At 38.9% G+C, this 14,631-nt stretch overlaps 1 protein-coding gene across 1 annotated transcript in view; it reads left to right on the plus strand.

Moving 5' to 3' along the window:
- The window catches only part of LOC122210853, a 53,664-nt gene that overhangs the window by 17,067 nt on the left and 21,966 nt on the right, over positions 1-14,631 (plus strand). The window contains exons 4-6 of the mRNA XM_042923783.1: positions 2,197-2,300; positions 4,079-4,255; positions 7,062-7,274. Of these exons, the coding sequence (XP_042779717.1) occupies positions 2,197-2,300; positions 4,079-4,255; positions 7,062-7,274 (494 nt within the window). The remainder of the gene's footprint in view (positions 1-2,196; positions 2,301-4,078; positions 4,256-7,061; positions 7,275-14,631) is intronic.

A 14,631-nucleotide genomic window follows, 5' to 3' on the forward strand; every position in this document is an offset into this window, starting at 1 on the left:
GTTGTTTATGTTTAACAGGAAGTGATATATATGAGCTGATGTTGAGGGGGTGGTTTAGATTTTACTTGGCATTTATCACTTTATGGATTATCAAAAGAAACTTCCCAGGGAGCCAGTGAAAAGTGAGAAGGTTAATCAGCTGAGGACAGAACCCTGTGCATGAAAAGGGCAATTGAGAAGGAAGTTAGTGAGGAGGGCGATTGTGAAGTTTCAAAAGGTGCCTGCAGGTTCAGATGGAGTAGAGAGGCAAAGCCAAATAAGGACTGAAATGCTTCTGTTGGATTTTGGCAATTAGACTTCGTTTTGGTGACATTAGTGTGACTAGATCCAGTGGATGTTAGAATTAGCCAGGAACTTAAGATTATATAGACTTACCTCTTGTTTTTATTTTTTTAAAGTTTATTTACTTGAGGGAGAGCAAGTGCAAGTCGGGGAAGGGCAGGGGGAGAGGGAGAGAGAGAATCAGAAACAAGCTCTGTGCACTGTCAGTGTGGAGCCCCCTATGGGGCTCAATCTCATGAAGTGGAGATCATGACCTGGGCTGAAATCAAAAGTTCTCTCCTTAACTGACTGAGCCACTCAGGAGCCCCACCTCTTGTTTGTAAAGATAAGAATGTTGGACAGATAAGAACATTGAGAATCTTTATCTAGGTTACAACTTAAAATATTTCATGCAGGTAGTAAGTGGTCAGTAAATAGTGGCTGAATGAATTATTGAACTCTTTATTGCCAGAACCAGAACTAGAGTCTTACATCTAGATTCTAACATGAAGTTAGATTGTTGGAGATATTTCTTATTTTTTGATTTAGGCCTGCACTGCTATGATCTTCCCTGTTTTTTTAAAAAAAATTATTTAAATTCCAGTTAGTTAGCATACAGTGTATGAGATCATGAGATCATGAGAACCATGAGATCATGAATGACCTGAGCTGAAATCAAGAGTTAGTCGCTTAACTGACTGAGCCACCCAGGTGACCCACATGTTCTTTAATCATCACATTTTTGTGGATTTCTGTTTTCTTCTTGTACTTGGTTTCTTAGTTTTATATCATTGTAGTCAGAGAAGATTCTTGATATGATTTTGATATTCTTGAATTTACTGAGACTTGTTTTTGGCCTAACATATGATCTGCCCTAGAGGATGTTTCATGTACACTTGAGAAGAATATGTATTCTGCTGATCTTGAATAGAATGTTCTGTGTATGTCTTTTAAGTCCATCTAGTTTAACATATTGTTTAAAGTCAATGTTTCCTTATTGATTTCTTTGTTTAGATATATTCATTGTTATAAGTCAGGTGTTAAATTTCCTTACATTATTGTAGTCTGTCAGTTTCTCTCTGGATCTGTTAATATATACTATACACACACACACACACACACACACACACATATACATATATATGCATATGTGTGTGTGTATATATATATGATTTAATTGACTAAAGAATATTTCTTGAGAAATTACTATGTTCTACACACTGTTCTAAGTGCAGTTATATGGATGTATACAGAGTAGACAAAAATTCATGCCTTGAAGAAGCATACATTTTAAGATAAAAAGGTATATAAAAGTATACTGAGAACCTGGGGTGCCTGGGTGGCTCAGTCAGTTGAGCATCTGACTCTTGATCTCAGCTCAGGTCTTGATCTTGGGGTCATGAGTTCAAGCCTCACATTGGGCTCTGTACTGGGTGTGAAGCCTACTTAAAAAAACAGTATATTGAAAACTGAAAACAATCAGATATGTGATGACATTATCTTAATCATCGTAATCCTACAAAGCAGTCACTAATGTTCAAGTCATATGTATTTGTAATGCATTATTATATTATAATGTGTTATTTTATTTTACCTCAAGTCCCTGAGATTTATGGAATGGAATTTTGTTTTTTGCACCAGGATAATTTATTTTCCTGGAATCAGTTCTGTCAGGTATTATTCTTTGGGGTTGTATCAGGGCTTACCGATTAGCATGGAAAGGCATTAGGGATTTTCCATGGAAATTCCACCAAATTGCCAAGCAACTCGTAGACAATCAAACGTTAGTGGCATTCTGTCTTTTGACTAATTAAAAATATTTAACTGAGAGGTGTCATAAAATGTCTTATCAGGAGGTTTCAGTGTATAATTGAATAAGAAAAAATACTTTAAAAGCATGAATTACTACTTGCTAATACCTAAAATGTTTTCCAGGTCTCTTTGATGTTATTTTCAACAAAGGAGATACGTGCATTTTCCAGAGTCATGTAATCAGGCATCTTTCTCTTGCTGTTGACAACAGCACTGTCACTGGAATGGTGTGTAGTGATTTTGTTTATTTGCTGTTTATCAATAGTGTTGTATCCATATATAATTTATTTTTATAAGATTATCAAATTGTATTTCCTTTGGCTTTCCCTTTCACCCTTTTCATTATTCTGTTTTGTCTAACTAACTTTTGATATTCTGTTGCATAAATGGTCCTAATTTCAGCAATTAAAATTTAGACAAGAAAACTAGACCACTTTTCTGATAACATTCAAAGTATTAATAAGCCTCCAAAAGGGGACGATCTGATTTCTCAAAGGTCCCTTCAAGGAGCATATTATTGGGGAAGAAATACTAATAACGTCACCTAAGGATGCTTTGTATTGCTTAGTTTAGGTTTGAAAAGTAGCTTTTAATATATAAAGCTGTTTTAAAAAATATATGCATGTTATTTATTTTGAAAAATGAGACCGCATAGGATAGCTGTCACGCACTGTTGTAAAATGTTTAATATGTGTTATAACGCTTAATCTTTATATCTGCCCTGTGAGAGAATCCGTTATTATCCGTGTTTAACAGAAGAGGAACCTGATGTGTAGGAGGATGAAGTGAGTGGCTCAAGGTCACATAGGCAGTAAATGTGGAAGCAGGAATTGAACACTGGCATTCTGATTCTAGCACTCATGCTACAGCTTTTCATGTAATGCTATATAATATTACATGATTTTTGACTCGTAGCGTGTTATTTAACTTAAGGGAAAATAATAATTATTGAAAAAAACGTATATAATTTGTAGGCTTGAAATTCAGGCTAAATGATAATCCGTCAAATTTTCTTTACAAAGTCTTTTCTCCTCTGCTCTGGACTTAGCACGTCATCCTGTGCTGTACTTTGTAGCACGTTCTGCTCAGCACAGATCCTGGTCATAGTAAGTGCTTATAAATAAGAATGTAGTAAGTATGAAATCTACTTAATTAGATCAAGAGTTTGAGAAATTTATTTTTCTAAACTCAAATTAAATTTACTTCCAAGCCCCTAACCCATTAGGTTGGCGAGAGTTTCCATCTTAGTTACGACGAGACTCATCTTGTTACACACAAGACTTTTCCTGGTATGGGGGTCTGGGAATATCCAGTAACAGCCCTTTTGGCTTCAGTCCACACCAGTAACTGCTGATGTACTCATCAAACATCAGATGGCTTCTTGGAGATGAATAGCCCTGTTGCTTACCTACCATATTTACACAAGAGCACTTTGCTGAGTTTGGTAGCTTTAGTGAGTGCCATGGGCCAAGCCTTTCAAGGACACCCATGTGTCCTTCCTTTTCAGGCCCAGTGCCTCCCCAAGGCACTGAGGGGAAATGGGGTAAAATCTCAACTAGTACTTTGAGCCAGGAATGTTTCCCTGTAGCATAACCTCCTCGATTTGCTTAATTTTTTTGTAAACAAAACCTAATAATGCGTGCCTGTTAATTTCAGCTTTTGGTCCAAAGGAGTCTTGAGTTAGGAGAACACAAATGAAGAAATGAAAAATAAGCAACAGAATACAGTAACTCATTAAATTCTCCTGCTGCTGAAGTTTTTTTGTTGTTACCTGGTACTCTTCCATGAGTTCTGAGAAATCAACAGAAAGTTCCTGGAATAAGACCCTGGAAATCAGGCTGGAAAATCAAAACAATTAAATGACAAAAGCATGTGATAGATGATATGAGGAGTCTATAGAGGGAAATAGACCTGTACATACATAGAATGTGCCAACATTTCAAATTTAATTATTTTCTATTGCTAATTCAGAGTTTGCTTGCTTGTTTGTTTCCTTTTCTTTTAGGCTAGTGGTGGAGCCTGCACTGAGCTGCGAGTGCTTTATCAGCCCAACCGCTGTGCACTTCTTGAGTCAGCATTGGTTCCCGGTCATACGGTTATTTTTGATCGTCGTGGCAAAAGAGCTGCTGAATCATCAGCAGGCTACGCAGACCTTTCAAAAGAATTTGTGGTTTTTGTCAAGGTAAAATGGTGGAAAGTCATTGAAGTTTATATTGCTAAATACCTACTTTATTTCGCTCTATTGAGGAAAGCTCTGGAGTCAGAATGGAGTAATCAGATCTCTTTCCCACTAGGTGGCATTGATGCCTGTTGCCATTCTGTTTACCCAGACTGTGGAAGGCAATAGGGATCATAGCTTTAGCAGCACTGGAACTGATAGGAGTGACATCCTTTATTCAATTGAATTTGTAGGTGAAAACCATAAATGTGGGAATTCTTAGTACAAATTTAGAGACTCTTACATTTGGGAATCAAACGTATATATTTAACTTGTCTAACAATTAGAATATTTACACTCTTTGGGTGTTGTATATGTGTGATCATTTTATGCTTCTTTCTTTATAGCATGTGCTTCTGAGTTTATCTTAAAAATATTATTGTTATCATAATAAAACAATACCTACCATTTTGCCTATTTTGTGCCAAGCACTTTACTGAGAGCTTTACCACATACCAAATTGTATTTAATCATCCTAAAAATAGTGACAGATACTATTATTTGTATTTTAAATAGAAGAAAAGATTTTCCGAGAAGTTAAAATCTGGCTAGTGTAGCCTAACTAGTGGATAAGTGGTGGATCGTGATTGAAATCAAAGTCAATTTGTCTTCAAAACATTTTGTGCTTACTATATAATAAACACTTCATGGTAATATTATTTTTCTCAAAACAGCATGATTTTTATACCCAAACATAAGGTGTATGTATATGTTTGTTTGTTTATGTATCAATCTCTCTCTCTCTCTGTCTCTCTGTCTCTCATTGGATTTTTAATTTTTTTAAGTTCACTTATTTTTGAGAGAGAGAGAGAGAGAGAGAGAACAGGAAAAGGGCAGAGAGACAGAGAATTGCCTGCAGCTCCCACTCTCAGTGCAGAGTTTGATGTGGGGCTCAAACCCTTGAATCAGATCATGACCTGACCGAAACCAAGAGTTGGGCGCTCAACTGTCGGAGCCATCCACATGCCCCTGGGTGTTGAATCCTAACCTCTTCATTTTACCACCTCTGCGTATGTTACCGCAAAATATACTTTGACATACTTTGACATATTTGGTGATTTGCTCAGCTTAAATGATTTGAAATTGAATTTAAGGGTCACAATATGAAGCCTTTAAGACTATGGGAACATACTGCCAACTTTCTTTCCAGAAATGTACTACTTTTAAATCCTGTGAACATTAAACCAACTGTGAAGTTAAAAGGGGACAGCTCATATGACTACCCTCACATCTGACACACACTTCAGAGTTCCAGAGTCCTTGAGACCACTATCAAGTTTTGATAAGTTAGTAAAATAGCTCACAACTCACTGGAAGTTGTCATACTCATGGTTATGGTTTATTACAGAAAAAGGATACAGGTTAAAATCATCTAAGGGAAGAGACACGTAGAAAGTACCAAATGGTGCAACTTCTAGTTGTCCTCTCCCTATAGAGTGAGGACAGCATTTGTTTCTCAGCATCGATATGTGACAATATGCGTGGAGTATTGCCATTCAGAAAGCTCCCATGAGCCTTGGTGTGCAGTCTTTATTGGGGTTCAGTCATACAAAGAGTCCATGTTGCTGATCTCAGTCTCCAGCCTCAGAGGAGGTCAGCTGACATCTTGTGACCCAAAACTGCCACCCTAATTCAGATTTTTACTATGTGACTGGTTCAAGACCATCAGGCAAACAAAAAACTCCTATCAAGCATAACAATCCAAAGGTTTAGAAATTACCTTTCAGAATCCAAAGGCAAAGGCCAGACCTGTGTGAGCAAAGTTAATTTCTTTCTCTTTTTTAATTGAAATATAATTAACATACAGTGTTACATGAGTTTCAGGTGTGCAATATGATGATTCAACAATTCTATACATTTCTCAGTGCTCATCAGAGAAAGTGTGCTCTTAATTCCCTTTATCTATTTCACCCATTCTCCCATCCCCCACTCCTCTGGCAACCACTGGTTTGTTCTCTGTATTTAAGAGTCTGTTTTTGTCTGTTTCTTTTTTTCCTTAATTGCTTTACTACCCAATTCCTTTCGCAGTGTAGGAGAGGATCCATCTTGTTGAACTTGGTGTTGAGTATGGTCTTTAAAAAAAACTTTTGACAATTTTTAGAGTAATAAGGTAGGGTGAACTGCCTTTTTTTTTTTTTTTAATGTGTATTTGCCATTTGTATTTTGTCCTCAGTGACCTGTGTGTTTATGTATTTTATCTATTTCTGCACAGTATTAGTGTATTCTAATAAACTTTCAAGATTTTTTTTACATCTTCTTAAGTTATTGGTTGCCTAGGATTTACTTAAAAATACTTTAGTTGTATTTGATATCTCTTTTTATTCATTCATTCCTACATATGTACATTGACCTGATATGCACCTAATAAGGTGCATCCTATAATTCAGGTACACTTGTAGTACACTGTTTTTATTCTGCTTTGTATTAATATTATAATTATTTGTTTATATTGATTATAAATTTCTTAATAGAAGTATTTGTGGTTTTTTATCTTTTTTAAATCTCTGTAGCATTAAATACTGATCCTTTATTCTCAATGAATAATAATTGTTGTATATTATAATGAGCCAGTCAGAGAACCTCCCTTAATTTTGTATAGTTTTGCACAGTAGTTAAATTATTCCTTATTTTGCTCATTTTTAGCCAACAAGTTTCTGGTAAGATTCTGATCACTATAACTTCTGTAAAAGAATGGGCTCTCTTGCCATCTTCTTTTAGCAAAACATGAGCTTGTTATTTACTGCCTTCTGTTCTGTATGTCATCCTGAAGGGCGTGTTCCTCAACAGTGCTGTGGTTCTACTTGCCACGAGTCTGTGCCAAGCCCTGTGTCTCCAGCCTGATGGGAGCTGCACTGGAGTGGGAAGCCAGTCTGAGAAATCCTACTGGAAAGTGCATAAAATCAGCTCTGGTATTTGCATGTTTGAAAGTGTGAAAAATGCAGGGATGTATCTGAGGATTAAGGATGGCCAGTGTGATGGAACAGTAAGCATATGCTTGTATTTTTCTCAGCCAATGTTTAATACGTTTGCCAATGATAGATATGAGAATGGCTCTTTCTGAGTATTCTGTTTTTTTAGCTTTAACCCATAAACGTTTTAGAAATTGGATGTTATATATGGTGGTCCTCTTGACTTAATTGAAAAGTTGGGAGGGCAGCCGCATGCTTTATATGATTAGAGAGGGATTCTGTCCGACCCTTTAGACATTGCTTCTGAAATGTAATGTGCACACAAATCACCTGGGAATTGTATCGTAAAGCACATTCTAATTCAGATGAACTGTGGTGGGACCTGTGTGTCTGTGTTTCTAATAAGCTCTCAGCTGTTGTTGATGATGTTGGTCTATAAACCATACATTGAGAACCAAGGCTCCAGAAAGTCCCAGCTCAACAATATTTCCCTACTGCTTCTTTTGGTGCCTGAATTTCCACCAATGGAAACCCTGCACTTTGAGTAAGGAAGTAATTTTAAAGTCTAAATATTAGGGGATCTTCTTTAACATCCTGACTTAGGAGGGGACATAGAAGGCAACTCACATAACACCTTTCATATATCATAATTCTTCTATGGGTTGAGGGTCATGTAAGATTACACATTTAACTTGACTGCTAATGCTGTGTTCCTCTGTTCTTTTTTGAAACAATTTAGTTTAAATTGTATCTTTAAGATAGACCCAGGGGTGCTTCCTCTCCCTTTTCTCCTTACCAGTATGGCATCAATTATATGGTAGTGTTTGCATGAGCTTCTGGGGGTGAGAAGGAGGAAGGCTTAGACTACTCATCATTGTGTGGGCCCCTGTCTCTGCTGCAGACTGGCAAGTCTGTGTCTGGTGAGCTGCACTGGTGTTCAGAGTGCAAAGAGAAAAGCACATGCATGCACATATTTAATTAGTATCCTTGATTGACTCACAAGAACACTGTGAAATTTCACAGAAGAATCCATGGTGCCATGCTATGGCAAACTGGTATGTGAACCAATTAAGATTAAAAACAGGTGACGTTACTTTTGGGGCACCTGGGTGGCTCATTTGGTTGAGTGTCTGACTCTTGATTTAGACTCAGGTCATGACCTCATGGTTCGTGGGTTTGAGCCGTACGTTGGGCTCTGTATTGACAATGCAGAGCCTTCTTGGGATTCTCTCTCTCCTTTTCTCTGTGCCCCTCCTCCACTTGTGCATGTGCGCTCTCTCTCTGTTTGTCTTTCAAAATAAATAAATAAACTTAAAAAAAAAAAAAGAAACCGAAACAGGTAACGTTACTACTATGGCCAGACTGAGAGTATGGTTTCATCTAATGCTCAGTCATCCTACTGGAGGAACATCAGGAGGTAGCTTTCCTTTCGTATCACCAGCGTCCACAAAGTATACGAGTCTTTGCTTTGGGGGCTCACGGGAGTGTTCAGAACCACGAGACAGATCTGTATCACTGCATGACACATGTTTTGGAATATGTGTGTTTTTAAATTTCTGGGGAGAGTTTGTGGTGGCAAAGATAAATGTCACTTTAAAGTAGATGAACCAACATTGGAAATTTGTGTCTTGTCTAGATATCAACCGAGGGGATAGCTCATCTGTCAGTCACCTTCCATTTAGCTGTTGTGTCATACTCAGTTGGATGGTGGTTTTCATGGTTCTCCCATTCCTCCCTCTCCAGTCTGTGTGAGCCCTGTCTCTTCCCCCTCTTTCCCAGTATGCTGCTTCTCTTGTCCCTGCACGTGAGCACATTTCCTCTGCAAGAGTGTAGCAGAATCTTGAATTTTTCTGCCCTACACTAAGTACTTACTGTTGTTTTCTTCGTGTTCTTCTTGTTTGTGCTGAGTGACTCATCTCTATGTGATGAGGCTGAGGGAACTGGAAGAAGTCCTGGGTATTCAGTTGAAAGAATTTGGTGAGCACAGGCAGACGGGCAGAAACTTACAGATTAGTATGTAGAAGTATTCTGTCACAGGGAAACTGTTGGCATGCTCGTTCTTCCGATGAAGAAGCTGAATGTGAGCCTGGCTACACAACTTTCCCAGAGCCCAGCAGCTGGTGTCAGAGCCAAGAATCAGTCTAGGTCAGGTTACCTTCTAAGCCCCGCCTTTTTTGGGAGGATTCATGATACCAAGATGGGAGAGCTGGAATGACTCCCATGAGGAGAACAGGGTCCATATACATAGAGGGGAGGTGATTCCCAACGCAAAAATAAAGTTTCCTTCTTTAGCAATTTTCCTAGAACCCATCTTGTTGACAGCTTAGGTGAGTGAGTGAATCTAAAATTGTGTCCTTTCAGCCTGTGCTTTCTTTTCCCTTCCTGATAGACTTCTCAGGATGAAAAGCTAAGTTCAGAATTTCCTCTGTACTTTAGAACTGAGGCAGGCAATCATGTGTTCGGGTTTCAAATCCAAGTATCCCTTCTTCTTAAAGATCTTTCCTAACTTGAAAAAAACAGAGGCATTTGTTCTGTTTGGCTTGGACAGAGCCAAAGTGGAGAACCCAGTGAGATATATTGACAAAGGTGAAGGAACATAATTGGTTTGATTACATGGAATTTGATATTTAGAACATTAAAAGAAGAAATTCGGGCCATAATAGAGCATAACACAGAGATTCTCTAGGCGTTTTGGGAATGATACCTTGATTGCATGTCATTTGACTGGAGGTTTAAGGACCTTCCTCTTAGGTCATGGTCCTGTGAGACCACACATGCCTGTGAAGCAGGAGGTAGATGGAAAAGAAACTAGTAAGGGGGAGGGGGTCTGGAAGGAAGAGCAGGGAGCAAAGGAGCCTTGGGGGTCCACGATGGGGGTGAGGCACTGCTGGCCGTGTTATCAGGGTGCCGTCCCTTCTGCTAGGATCTAGTCTCTGCTCAGGGTGCCATCTGTTTTGCTAGGATCTAGTCCCTGCTCAGGGTGCCATCTCTTCTGCTAGGCTCTAGTCCCTGCCCCCTGCCCCCAATCCCAGCAGTGGGCCAGGACCTCCAGAGGCTGTCTCCTGCTGGAACAGCCAGCGCACCAGGAGGAACTAGGGGCTCAGACCACAGCTAGTTACCATCTCAAATGGAAGTATTTCAATGTTTAAAAAACGAGCATGGCTCTCCCAGTGTGTACCAGCTCAATCTCAAACACTGCTCCCCAACCACTACTAGCACACAAAGGGTGAGGTGTGTGTAACCCTTGAAGGCTGCAGAGGAAATCTTGTTACTATTTTCTTTTTTTAAAACATTGGTAAAAATCTCCAGTTAAGGTAAGATTTTGGAGTCTTCCTAACCTATGACAAACTTATAGGTCTGTTACTTTTGTTCACTTGCCTCCTAAAATCAAAGCTCAAACATATGGTAGAGGTCTTTACCTTCCTGGTGTTCCTGTTAGAAATTTCAAGCTTATTCTTGGAAAAATTATTGCATTGGAAAGTTATTGTTAAAAGATTTGAAATTAAAAAGAAAATTTTTTTTAATGTTTTATTTATTTTTGAGAGCAAGAGAGACAGAGCATGAGCGAGGGAGGGGCAGAGAGAGAGGGAGACACAGAATTAGAAGCAGGTTCCAAGCTCCGAGCTGTCAGCACAGAGCCTGATGCGGGGCTTGAACTCACAGACCGCAAGATCATGACCTGAGCCGAAGTTGGATGCTTAACCGACTGAGCCACCCAAGTGCCCCAAAAGATTTGAAATTTTAAAGAGACTTTCCATGAAGCCACAGGCTCCTGAATGCTATGTAAATTCTAGAAAAATGTGCCACTATTCTTGCCAAAGGTGAACTTCCTGATAATTGTAACAGGATCAGCAAAGAAAGCAGAGAGGAGAAAGACTAATATTTTTGAGTGTCGCTTGCGTAGCAGAGGCTGGACTAACTGTCTTATATTTGTAATGACATCCTTTTACCCCTAAACTCATATAGCAAGACAGATAATAAGATAAGAAAACAACAATAGCAGGTCTTACCCCAAAGTGATCTATGTAAATGAATGAGTCACTCCCTTTAGGTAGTTACTAAAAGATTGGCCAGGATTGAAGAGTTTCTATTCTAAATTTAAGTCTTTTATCCATCAGGCACAGTCTAGATCAATCCTATTCTAGCTTTTCATTGGGATTGGCCCCTTGGCTATGGTCTCCCCCCACCAACACTGTCAGGGGACATCAAGGTTAGTGAGGGCTCCTCCTGTGGATCCCACGTGTCTATTTGTTTTGTGTATACCAGCCTCATGTAAACAACTGAAGGTTGGAGAACTCAGGTTACTATGTGATGGTGTTTACCATTTATTTTTTATTTTTTTAAAAATTAATTTATTTTTCTTAACATTTCTTTATTTTTGAGACAGAGAGAGACAGAGCATGAACGGGGGAGGGTCAGAGAGAGAGGGAGACACAGACTCTGAAACAGGCTCCAGGCTCTGAGCTGTCAGCACAGAGCCAGACATGGGGCTCGAACTCACATACCGCGAGATCGTAACCTGAACCGAAGTTGGACGTCCAACCGACTGAACCACCCAGGCGCCCCTGTGTGTTTACCATTTAAACAACATTGATGTTTAAACTTTACTTTGGAACTTTTGTGGAGAAGAGCTTCCCCAGAACTTTCAGCATTTGTATTTTACTTTCTGCCGTTCCCATCATAGTGTTCTCTTTATAACTTATTTAGTGAGTCATTGATGTGGTTGTCTGAGTAAAATTCTTCATCTAAAATTTTGGTAAGTAGATCTTTTTAGTCAAAATGGATAGCTTTTTTGCTCATAAGGTACTGTATTAATGCATAAGAATCAGGCATATTATTTTTCACTTTTACTGTATCTGACCAGAAATCATTAGGCTGCAATGACATTACTCTTGAAAACAGAATGGTAATAATCATCTTAACGATTCTCCTTTGCATGTATTTAGAGGCTGTTGTAAGGCATGCTCACAGCCTCCAAAGGGGCTTAAAATGAACTCAAAGGTAAATGGTAACGCATACTCATATTATACCTTAAAAACCTAATAGTGCCTCGGTCCTAGTAGCTAGTCAACAAATGTTCATTGTATGAATGGAATTGAATAAGAGCATTAATGTTTCCAATGTATCTGCCATTGTATATTTGAGAACATTTCTTTTTTTTCTTTTATTTTAGAGAGAGAGAGGTGGGGGGCCATAGAGGGTCAGAGAGAATCTTAAGCAGGCTGCATGTTCAGTGCAGAGCCTAACACAAGGGTGGATCCCACGATCCTGGGATCAGGACCTGAGCCAAAATCCAGAGCTGGAAGCTCAGCCAACTGAGCCACCCAGGCACCCCTGAAAACATTTCTCATAGGCAGGCATACTTATCATCAAGTATGATGCTGATTCTATAATAAATGTTTCTGTTACTATGAAATTTTTATGGTGTAGGAATAAATCACCTGATGTGGTGAAGATTCAAGTTAGCAACAAACATGCATTTCACTAGGGACATTTGTAATGCTATTAATTTAAAGAAGAAAACAAGCCTCAGGGGCGCCTGGCTGGCTCAGTCGGTTAAGCATCCTATCTCGGCTTAGGTCAGGATCTCATGGTTTGTGAGTTCGAGCCCCGCATCGGGCTCTGTGCTGACAGCCCGGAGCCTGGAGCCTGGAGCCTGCTTCCGATTTTGTGTCTCCCTGTCTCTCTGGCCCTCGCCCCCTCACGCTCTGTCTCTCTCTCTCTCTTAAAAGTAAATATTAAAAAAAATAAAGACACAGAGAAGAAAACAAGCCTTGAAACATGGGTGGAATTCATCACCTAGAATCAGTGTAAAGGAAAAAGAGATGTTAAGAGTTGGAGGAAAAATAAACTAAACAGGATACAAACAAAAGACACGTACACACATAGATAGATACACCCACACTAGGAGGATCCTTGTTCATGGGCAAGAATTTCGTTTGCAGAAACTGGGACAGATTCTCTCATGGCAAATTTATTTAATTTTGCCTCTTTCCTTTAGATGTACATAACTACAAAGTTAAAGATAATTCATATTTTTAAGAAGTGGTATAGATGTACAAATGGGCTGGGCTGGGTATATAATGCTAGAGCAGTGGATTGAAAAGTATAAAATTCAGTAAAAGACTTAGTTTTATGTAGATGATAATAGATCATATGATTTTAGTGAGCCTACGCCCCTAGAATATGAACTTAACAAGTGCTTCTCAGTTCTGGGATAGCTAGAGTGGGCGGAAGTTGGATATTTCCCTTTCCCCAGGTCATTAAGGGTCTGATAACACCCCGAAAGTTGAGGCTGTCATTAAGTGGTTTTTTCCTGTGGGCAGTTCTTGTTAAGAAGAACAAAGTGGTATGTGTATTTAAAAATGGTTCGTTTTTCCCTCCCCCTGCCAGAAGCACAAGGGAATTCTTTGATATTCACTGTAGGGCCCTGGTTGAGATCTTGGAGATAAAGGCACAAAGTACAGGGTCCTGTTTCTGACTGGAATTCCTTGGAGTTTTAACTCTGAGACTTGTCCTCACTGAGGCTCAGTTGAGCAATTCGTCAATAATAGTTCAAGTTTTCCTACCCAGGCATGGTTTCCTCATTAGTTCCTGCTTTTGAGTCTTTGCTCTGGTAAGCTGTGACTCCCTGTATTTGCCTGTCTGTCTCTCTACTCTTGGGGGCAGCAATTACCTGTATCCTCACTCCTCTGACGGTTCTAAAAGGAGTTGGTGATTTTTCAATCTGTTTAGCTTTTTATTTGTTAAGACAGAGTAGTAACTTCTAAGTTTCTTACATGCAGAACTGGAAACTGGGAATTGAAATTATGTTTTTACTTAATCAAAAAATTTTGAAGAATTTTATTACAATTGTAAGATTAGCTATTTTGTTTGAATTTTCCAGAAAACGATCTTACATTTTGCTGTTTATTATAGACCATAGTCTATGCATTAGTTTTAATGTTTATAGCATGAAAGAGATTTCAAGAATACACAGAGGGGCTTGAGGACAGCAACAAAGATTTTCTTCCCCTCACAAGCAACAGACTTTAAGACAAGAATAAATTGTTGAGTGAGTCATCCTGGAAAAGAGAAAGCTGATGAGAACCATTAATAATAGTACAATGTATAGAATGTATATTAATTTGTAGAATGTGGGCATCATAAGGAAGAGGTTCTTATTTGCTTCATTTATTAAAATACCCCAAACTCTTCAACAAGGTTTGACATTTGGTAGGTGCTCAGTAATGAATAAGAAGTTAAAATATCACTTGGGGGTGATGAGTAGGAAGTGTCCTTCTAGAAAGAAACCATATAGAGGCAAAGGCACATCACATGCTGTTGCAGCGGCGGTCAGAGCATCAACACTCTAACAAGACTTTGTCCCATTGGTATATGTTGTGGATATGTAGGAAGACACACAAAATACAACAGGACCCTTTTACATCC

Source organism: Panthera leo, chromosome F2, assembly GCF_018350215.1.
Source record: "Panthera leo isolate Ple1 chromosome F2, P.leo_Ple1_pat1.1, whole genome shotgun sequence".
In the NCBI taxonomy this organism is placed as follows: domain Eukaryota; kingdom Metazoa; phylum Chordata; class Mammalia; order Carnivora; family Felidae; genus Panthera; species Panthera leo.